Source organism: Notothenia coriiceps, unplaced genomic scaffold, assembly GCF_000735185.1.
Source record: "Notothenia coriiceps isolate Sejong01 unplaced genomic scaffold, NC01 NC01_scaffold00031140, whole genome shotgun sequence".
In the NCBI taxonomy this organism is placed as follows: Eukaryota; Metazoa; Chordata; class Actinopteri; order Perciformes; family Nototheniidae; genus Notothenia; species Notothenia coriiceps.
This window is the reverse complement of record NW_011363841.1, coordinates 393277-403359: the sequence shown is the minus strand read 5'-3', so window position 1 is coordinate 403359 and position 10083 is coordinate 393277. Positions and strand designations below refer to the sequence as shown.

Here is a 10083-nt window from a genome sequence, read left to right as displayed (position 1 = left end):
AACATAACTAACAAAAGTAAAGAAACCCAATTACATAACTTAAAAGATAATGCTGTATATAGCCCTGAAGTCAATAACGCAGTCTTGGGAGGCAGGTATACATAATATAATGCCTTCATTATACACAGCAGTATATTTGGAGAGGGTACTAAAATTCATTTTACTTTTGAGAGAAAATGATTCTTTAGGGCTTACACTCTCCTTGTTATTACAACATAAATCTGGTATAATGGCAAAACAAAGCATATAAAAAGAAGGTTCAAGGGAGGATAGAAAAACATTACTTCAGTCTGTGGATAATCCCATCAGATAAATAAAGAGAAAAACAGTGGTTTCCTTTTTAATTGTTTATTAAGATATAAAGCAGGCACATGAATATAAGAAACGTGTGCACTAATAAGTCAGCTCTCAACAAAAAAATCCACAGCAAAATAGTTGATATCACTCAAATCCAAACTCAATTACAGCAAAAGACAAACTGTCGAAATGTTTAGTTCTACAGTCAAATAAAATAAAAACAAATCCACCTAACAGATAATCATATCTTTCACTGCCAAAGATCACAGATGTCAAACGAGCAAAACAAATTTCAGCCCGAGATCTGAACAGCAGGGTTTCAAAGCCTCTGAACAACAATGCACCTCAATGTACGACTGGAAAACTCCTGCTTTTTACCTGAAGTTAAAAAGAAAACAAACTCTCTCCCGTTTCATTTTAAAGCTCCAACTCCTGGCAACTTGATTTTAGTTTTCTATAAAGATTGTGCCCGACATAATACCTTGATTAGTGTTCAAGCTTAAGGGCAAGGAAAAAACAAGCAGAGTTTAAAGTAGAAGAAATCCCCTCTCTTCCTTGCACCTCTAAGCAGTGGAGAGAAACATATTGATCCCTTAATTTGAACACACCTTAAATCGTGGAGGTGTTTGGTTTTATTGACAGTTAATGAAGCTTGTCGGCTTTGGAAAGAAATGACTCTGGGTCTTCTCGTTGTTTAGCCCACTGGGTTCTCCCAGTCTCTCAGGAGGCCAGGCCAATAAACAAAGTCTGACCAAGTTATGCAGCAAAAACAGAAGGTTGGGGGAAAATACTCAGTTGCCTTCTGTTTGCTGCAAGGATACATAAAAACAAAAAACTGAAAATACAATGAATTTGAGATGTTTAAATTATAAAGAAATGACATTTACCAGTACAGGGGTATAAATCATTCAGCACAGAACATATAATGTTTTCTTTAGACTTATTTGAAGCATGTATAGTGGCATAACAATGTACGTATAAAGTTAGAAAAAGGTACACATGGAAAAATAGTGACTTTGGTTCCTTATGCCTGAACCAAAACACATTTAAAATATTACCAGTTAGCCTAGCACATCCAAATGAACTACAGTTATTCTTCAAGTTAAAAAAAGCTAACAGATTTTGCATAGTACATATTTGCAGTAAAGAAGGTATTTTGCCCTAATCAAACATTGTAGTGAAAAACCTTCCTTCCATCAAAATGCATTAGTCCGTTTGATTTCCCTCTATCTGTATTTTCCAAAGGAGAGACAGTTATTGCTACAGACTAGAGCAAATCCAAACGTATGGAATAGAAACGAGGCAGTGTAGGAATATAATGACCGCCTATGCAAAAGTGGAACAAATAGAATAAAAACCTTTCTTTTTGATAGAATGACAAGCTCCATCTATATATAAACTCATTGGTCAATATGTGTGTTCTCTTGACTGAAAGGGGAGTCTAGATGCTATCCATGGCCTTGAACTCGCTGAGAGCCTGCACGGGGTTGATGTGCTTCTTCTGAGAGGACCTCTTCACCCGGTTGGTCTGGTCGTCCTGCTTCTCTCTCTTCACCAGGGGCTTCTTCTCGGGGGCTTTCATCTTCCAGGAAATGGCCGGCATATTCAGAGCCTCCATGTTTTTGTTCTTCTGGTACTTAGTAGAGGCAACGTAGGAGGCCTTGACAGTGGACACGACTGTGTTCATCAGATTCTTTGCGGCCTGAATTAGAGACATGGCGCTGTCCAACTGTGGAAAAGACAGAGAAACGGTTAGCCTTGGAACATCGTAAAAATAACCTGGCATTTTTTCTTTTATTCACACCTTTTTGAATGAACGCAAATTGAAAATAAAAGTTTCTGTCCTTTTAACCTTTTCCAATTTAATGAGAAACTATGATTAACGGAAGAACCAACCAACCAACCACAGAGTTGGTCTGGACTAAGAACAGATGTGAGAGATTTGAGAATATGGGAAAAGGTCACTCTAATTTAATCCCCACAATTGAATAGCCCCAGAGACAGCGGTGACACTTGACTTCAAGAGTTGGAAGCATAGGCTCATTTCAGCCCTACAGAAAAGAGGATGGCAATAATTATTTCCTTCACACAAAGGTAACCTATCTTTAAAGATCCGAGTGGCAAGTAAGAAGTTCATTAACGCTCCAGGGTTCTGTAAACACTGGCCTTGTTCAGTGTTATCTTAAGAGCTCAAAAAGGTTAAGAAACAGTTGGCCAACAATAGTCCAGCACAAGGAAAGCCATTATTTCTGTTATCTGTTTATTTGATATAAAATATAAGCTGCTGATTACAGTGCCGAAAATGAATCATTAGCTAATCACAAGCAACAGCCAATGCCATTAAGTCTTAGTATTTTTAATTTATGTGGGCATTGCCGGATAATAAAACTTTAGAAAGTATTCTAATGCATTCTATTGATTTAATTATGTTTCTGCAAGAAACTTCCTTGTCAACAATCACAATCCTGTTTACCTCATTGCTTCTTACCCAAAATACTCTGTGCGTATCCTTCCTTCGGGAACAGACTGCATTTCCTACTTACATTAAAGTTTAACCCCTTTTTGCGAATAATTTTGAAGCTGAATTGCTGCTACCAGCCCACTTCCATTTGAACTCTTAAGATATTTTTACAATGAAGATTACATACATACTGTCCATGGTTTAGTTCAGTGATTATCAACCTTTTTAGAGCCACGGTTCATCTTTTACATTAAATAAATCCTGCGGAATATGAACAACCCAAAAAGGTACAAAATGAGACATAGTAGCTTTATACAGCAGAATTATATTTAATGACGAGTCTCTCAATGTGGCTACGAGTTCAGCTGGTAAGTAACTAGCTTTGAGAGCTCTCTTTGGGTTTTTTCTCGTAACAGATACCCATTTCTCAGTTTGTTTACGCAGGCAGAAAAAAAAATGGTCCGTGTTGTTCTTTTGAAGTGACAGGTGTTTTGTTTGCAGTTGACGATTAAGCTTCCTTGGGAACATGGCACTGTTGGATTTTATTTGCAGCAAGTAAATAATATTTTTTGGACTGACTTAGTGAAATTGGAACGTGTCCCACAGCGATCTCTTACGGCACACTGGTTGAAATTCAGTAGTTTAAAAAAGGTGTTGAACTTACCCCGGAAACGACCAGCTCTCCTCCCAGGTTCTGCACCTCGGCCTTGACCTTGCTGCAGATGTTGAGCTGGTGGCAGTACAGGGCGATGCGCTGCAGGTAGGCCAGCAGGTCCTGCTTACAGGTGGAGTCGGGGCACTGCGAGGGGTGAGAGAACAGGCGTCAACACATCACTTAGTATGTGAGCATACACAGGTTTGTGGTTCCAATGCTACCTGCTTTTGCTGGTTGTACAATGAATCAATTTTTGGAACTCGCTGCTACTACTCAATGTGAATATTTATGTGATTGTACAGACGCCATGATCTCACACTTTATCAAGATGAGTTAGTAGCAGTGTGACAGGTAATGTAGACACCCACATTAGGGCCGCGCTCAGAGCCAAAATGACAAACGCACGCCCACAACTTGGTAGATTGATAACTCATCTTCACAGGGTTAAGCATGATCAAGTCACACAGCATGCCAATTCTATTAGGAGGAAAACACAACTGTCAATCAATTAGCTTTGGGTAACAGTTTTAATCTGGTGTGAAGTTTTTTTAGAAACAAAAATACATGATCTGAAGTGTTAACAGCACCCTGGTTCGCAGATGAGTAATGTTTTCAAAATGTAACAAAGTCATCATCCCACCTCCTGTCACTAATGTGGGTTCTTGCCTTCAACCCGACAACAAGGTGTGAATTAAAGGCGCAGCACTGGAGAAGCACTCTAACCGGCTTCAATAAATACAACTAGTACTCGGAGGAAAAATGCAACGGATCAGAGCTTAAATTGTGAAAGAGCAGAGACTATGGACTTAAAACCTAGTCCAAAAAGCCTCTTATTCCCAACCATGCATTGTAATATTGCAAAAAGTCAGCTGGGATCAAAACAAAATACATTGGAGCCATAAAAAATCCATCAACTTCAAGAAATCCCAATAAATTATTATAAAACCCACTTGAAAGTGGCAGCATGCAAAGAGCTCCACAAATGTATTTCGTTTAGCATTGGCAATCCTTTTGAATTATTTCATCTCATCATAATTAAGACTCAAGCCCTGCCTTTAAACACCATTTCCAATCTCTTTCCTAGTTTGCTAAGCAAGCCCCCGGCCAGCATGTTGATTAGGAAACATTGATGGGTGTCTGATGCTTTGCATCCGATTGTAGATCTCAGAGACACGACACTAAGGATATGTCAGCGATGATCATTACATTAGACGGACTTCGTTACAGATAATCAGAGGCTGGCAGCTTTTCACACTCACTAAACTAACTCTACCTGTGAAAAGCACTTTGGTGACCATGTCTGTGAGCAAGCCAAGAGAAAATACTGGCTCCAAAGTCCAGTATTTGCAGGTGCTTGGCAGTCTGAAGGAGGAGTCCTTTGGCAGAGCTTCATTCTGAGTGCAGAGGAAAAGGTGAAAGGGAAGTAATAGCAGCCAATCTTTTAATTGATGGAATCTCTGCAGACAGGAAAATGTTGAGGTCAGTGCTGACAAACAAGTGTTTGCATGAGTCTAGACAAACTCAAGAGGCTTTTTGTCTGGATATAACGGAGCGTATGACAGAGTTGACATCTCTCAAAAATGACCGCTATTATCGTGCACTAAATCCACACAGGGCGAGGAAACCCCAGATGTCGTTTCTCTATGCAAACGGAGGAAACCGAAATATCTTTGCTATCAACATTGTACCACACTTCAAAGAGTCTAGGACTTATGATGCTTCTAATCCTGCTGAGCGCGTCTGTATCCCTGGTGGGTGTGTAGAGCGCTCTGCTGAATACAGTGCACACACTCCCAGAAACACAGCCATGCATGCATCTACACACTCTCCCCAGCCAGCACAACTGTGCCCCTTTGTACACATCATACCTCAGAGCGGCGGGGGGCTTTAGTAGGAGGACGAGAAAGTGAAGCACAAATAAAGCAATATTCTTTCAACGTATTCAAGCACATATTTAAAGGTCACAAACAAATCCTACTCAAAACATTAAAAATGATGTATTTCCTTATGGAGAGCTCTAAAGATTTCCTCTGACAGTGTTAATAAAATGGACCTTAAGTCTTCTCTGTCACTACCGTCCACTGCTGATTAATAGAGGGATGGGCTGAGGAGAAAGGAGGGAAATGTAAGAGTTGACATTCTATTAAAGAAGGTATGCAAGAGGAGATGAGGGGAAAGAGAGCTGGAGGGGATGATCATCATACATGGCTGAGAGACTAGAGAAAATGGGAGTGGGAGGAAGTGTTTTCTTTTTTTTTTAAAGAGAGAGAGGAAAGAACCAGAGAAAAATAGGTAGTTGAAGAAAAAGACGAGGATGAAGAATGAGCCAGAGGGGAAACAGCATGGAGGAGTAAATAAGGGGGCTAAATCCAACTGGGGAAGCGGGACGTAGACAGGAGGATTCAACTGTAGTCGGTCGGGGGGGGGGGGTATAAGCAAGTGAGAGAGAGCGGGAGCAGTAGCACAGACCTAGGATGAGGCTGAATGCAGCAGCCATGCTAATGAGGGCTTGGGGAAGTATTCAGACGGCTGAGCGCAGGGCACTGTGAAAGCATCACTTGTGCTCGTACTCAGCTCAGCTGCTGGCTTCACTCAGCACTCAGGAAACTCTGCAAAGGCTGCTCTGAGTGTGACATGTGAATACAGAAGTTGCCCAGAGAAGAGACAAGAACACCTTGGATTGTTTTGGGTAATGCAAATAGAAGCACTGCGTGTGATTAAGCCGTGCGCTGTTCACAAGCTGATACCTGCGCTGTGATCCAAACCAGATGTCTCAGTAGGTGACTCAAATCGCACAAAGAAAACCTTTTTATTCCTCTGCTTTTATACTCAACGGCATGAATAATTAATAGTGCAAATAATAAATGGGGCATATAATGTGGGTGTATTTGTTCAACTTATATGTTAATGCATCTGCCGGTTGTGCTAACACCATAGCCGTGCAGTCATGTTGAAAATCATATCTATCCCCACTATTCAAACAATTCATTTCCATTTCACAAAGCAGAATTTGCTCTGGTGTGAAAAAGAGAAGGAGCATCGCTCTTGTTCCCGGTGAGCGATGCTCTCCTCTAATAGTGACTTCCAACATTAGAGCCCATCATTGTAATTTTTTTTCCCCCGTCGTCTCTGGCTGCTGCTGTAAATGTTCCTGAGGCCTGATGATATAGCCCCTGTGCTTCTCCCTACATGCTGTGTGGCCACTTATGGCCTGGGACAGCTAACCTTGCTTGGTCAGCTACTATTGAGAGATGGCAGAACAGGGAGAGAGGCACTGGAGACTTCCACACAAGACTCAGAATATCTTTTAAACTAATAGTGAAGGTGAGTCACCTTCTTTCAAAAGCAGACCGCAGTAAAAGTTATAAATGTCAACATTTCTTGTTAAGCTCGCCTTTTCACTGCTGACTTTAAGTGCCTTTTCAAAAAAATATATGTAAAAACATCAAAGTTGAGTCAAAGGGTAGCTCATTATTATTCTTATTTGCTAATTGAATGTCTTCAGCTCTATATTCATGATGGTTTTACTTCTAGCTGTGTGTGGGTAGCTCTTGTTCTATTTAGCATTTCTTGGCATTTAAGCTATTGCTTAAGAGCATTGTTTTTCTCACTTCAGACTAAGTACCACTTACTTATTATAAGAAAACTCCCCAAATGAACAAAAGAGTAAATGTGCTGCTAAGAGTAACCAAATTACAAATAACAGTCAATTGAAATGACGAATAGTCAATAGGTGCGTTCACACCGCAGTACTTTTCCCACTTTAGTTCCGAAATGTCGCGTTCACACTAAAAAGAGCCAGAACTAAAATGAGTTCATGAGAACCTTTTTTTACCCCCTTTTCCGTCCCTGCTAGAGAGCAGGTACTTTCGTGGGAGAAAAAGGTTCCTATGTCTGATTGGCTGGGCGGTTTGCAAACCACGCCCCGTAACACTCCCAAAAAGTGTTGTGAAGCCGCCATTTTATTATCCTCGCATTAGCATTATTAGCATTAGCCCCGCGCACAAACGCAGAGAGACTAACTTATGGCAACACAAAAGAAAACATGGGAGCGGTGGAGATGAGGAGGTGTCGGCGTTCTGGCGATTTACTCGGAAGGCTTCAGTAGAAGCTGCTGGGAGTCCCAGCAGCTTCTACTGAAGCCAGTCCCCAACTCCGGGGACTTCCGGCCGGGGATTTTGGGCGGCAGTATACGCCGTGAAGTTGTTTGCGGCCTGCCAGTAAACCCAAAGCAGGAGAAGAAGGGACGTCAGCGGCTTCATTTGCCTAATCCACCCCCAGGGATTTATTCCGGTGTGAACGCGATCTGTACTTAGTTCATGAGAACTAATGAGTTGTCAGGAACTAAATTCTGCTGAACCTTTGTGGGAAAAGTACTGCGGTGTGAAAGCGCCTAAGAACATTTAAAAAAAGATTTCTAAAATAACAGGTTTAAGAAATGAATAATTCTGCTGCGACTCATTTGTTCGCCTTCCAAAGCAACATTTTCACTGTGGTCAATATGAACTGTGGAACAAACTAACAACCAATTTATATGATAATGTATGAATTTAAAATAAAAGTTGGTTTTGATATTAAAAACAACATGTATGCTACACTCTACTGGGCTTGAAGGCATTTTGAGAAACACTGTATTTGGACTTTAAAGTAAGTCATTGTATTTCATCAGATCGACTCAGACCACTAGGGTTACTTTCCAAACGTCTGCTCTAGAGAAGCACTGACTGAACCAAAAACATATTTTTCACTTATCAGACCGCCCAACAAAATAAAAGGAAATGAGGCAATAACAATGACGGAGCAGGATGTTGAACAAAAGGATTTCACTGTGCTACGTGCCGGGTAATGTGCATGATTTAAATGATGATCAGGAAGGTCAGGTCCCATCATTGGAAATGCCATGCAGTTCCGCTGAATTCTATTAAACAGAGGCAGAGCCACTGTGCTGCTGCTTCCGCCTGAACTGACCTTTCAGGACGATCACCCAGAGGAAATGCCAATTTCCAATATTTACTGACAAGGGAGCCTCCTAATGTGCCGCTGCCGGCGACCTGTTGGTTGGTGCTCCAGGGCGGTAAACACAGAGGCCTTTTCTAATAACTTTAGTTTTTCAGTCCCTCCCCGTCATGAGAGAATTGATACACCCACTGCTCTCAGTTCCCATTGAGGTGATTTTGAGGGTTTTTGGTTAGTGTTTACATTCAATGCCTGTTGCTTTATCCTAGACCTTGGCCTGGTTATTGGATAGCTAGAGGCAGTACAGCTTAACAGCTAAAAATATATGGTTTTATTTTCACAAGTTCACCAATATCTATGCCTTCACCGTATAAATCCCCCCCATATAATAACTTAGTGACAGCCCAATTTTGTTTCCTGCCAAAGTTAAAAGAAAACCTCCAACAAATACAAAACCTTCATTCAGGCCAGCTTCACTTTGATGTGTTGCTGGATTGTTTTATAGCTTGAAGGGAAACCAAAACCTTAGACCAGCCGGCAAGATGATGCTTTACTGCTCTGACATACTAAACATCTACCGGGGGAAAGGGTCAAACAGACATTTGTGTGCGCGGTACAGGGTTGTGGATAATCTACAGTGCCTGAGAAAAGAGCTTTAGGTTAAGCCACAGGGAACCTTTATCTGCCATTACACCTCTAAACTGCCACAGGGGTTGCAGGGATGCAGAGATATACGTATAAATATATGTTACAGTGTGGCAGTCAAAATAGTGTGACTGAGATATAAGGAAAAGTTTGAGGAGATAAGGAAAACAAAGCACTGGAAAGACCATTCTGTTACTTTAGGCAGAAACTGAAGAAGAGGATGGGCAATGCAGGGATAGGAAACTATTCCAACCTTTAATCCCGCCATGCTTCAAAATGAACACACTATAAAATAAGAACATTTTTCTAACAGAATATAAAATGTGAAAACTGTTTTACTGCTGGATCAAACCTTGAACTTCCTTTCAGAACTCTGAAGAAGTTGTGTGCTGGTGTTTTTTGTGCACAGCCTAATTAATGGGCATTACAGTTAATGTGCTGTACATTAGATTTAGTCTGTCTGGTGCGGATTATGTTGCCGTTGATGGCTAAATATAAATCTGCCACGGTTTACCAATATCAATCAAGATCCATTTCAACAGAATGATGATGGCCAGACCTCCCCTCTCTGCTAAAAAGATGCTGCCTATTTCTGTGGGGCCAATTCAATCACAGTGGCACTCGGGAATGTTAATGTGACAGTGAAGCAGACAGAGTCTGGGTATGACAGGAGAAAACCAAGCTGGGGGCACGCCAAAAAGACCGACTTTAGAGGTAACCAGAGGGACCAATTAAATGTCCCTCATCATTTTTTAATGGTCAGACTGCACCTGTCAGTCAGGCGTTTCACTGTTGTACTTGTAAGCAAAATGTATAACTTAACACGGCTGCTACCGTCAACGGCCCGTCCACACACAGGCATGAAAAAAATCTTTCAAAGCTTCGCCCATTCACTTGAATGGGGTGACGTAGAAGATTTTTAATCTTCGCCGAACTGCATTTTGGGGAGCGGCGCATGGCTTTGCAAGCATCGTGAGCATCAAAAGTTGAGCAATGTTCAACTTTTGATGCTCACAAGCTGGCATCAGCCAATCAAATCCCGTTTATGCAAATCCCGCCAGTGCAAGCG

The 10083-nt window shown here is 41.3% G+C and overlaps 1 protein-coding gene across 2 annotated transcripts in view; it reads right to left on the bottom strand.

The window, feature by feature from the left end:
- Window positions 1-332: 332 nt before the first annotated feature.
- Window positions 333-10083, bottom strand: part of ctnna1 (catenin (cadherin-associated protein), alpha 1) — a 77926-nt gene continuing 68175 nt past the window's right edge. For both annotated transcript variants that reach the window (XM_010787743.1, XM_010787744.1), the window contains exons 17-18: window positions 3423-3557; window positions 333-2026 (exon numbers count right to left, since the gene is read on the bottom strand). In XM_010787743.1, coding sequence (XP_010786045.1) covers window positions 1739-2026; window positions 3423-3557 — 423 coding nt within the window. In that variant the 3' untranslated portion in view covers window positions 333-1738. The remainder of the gene's footprint in view (window positions 2027-3422; window positions 3558-10083) is intronic.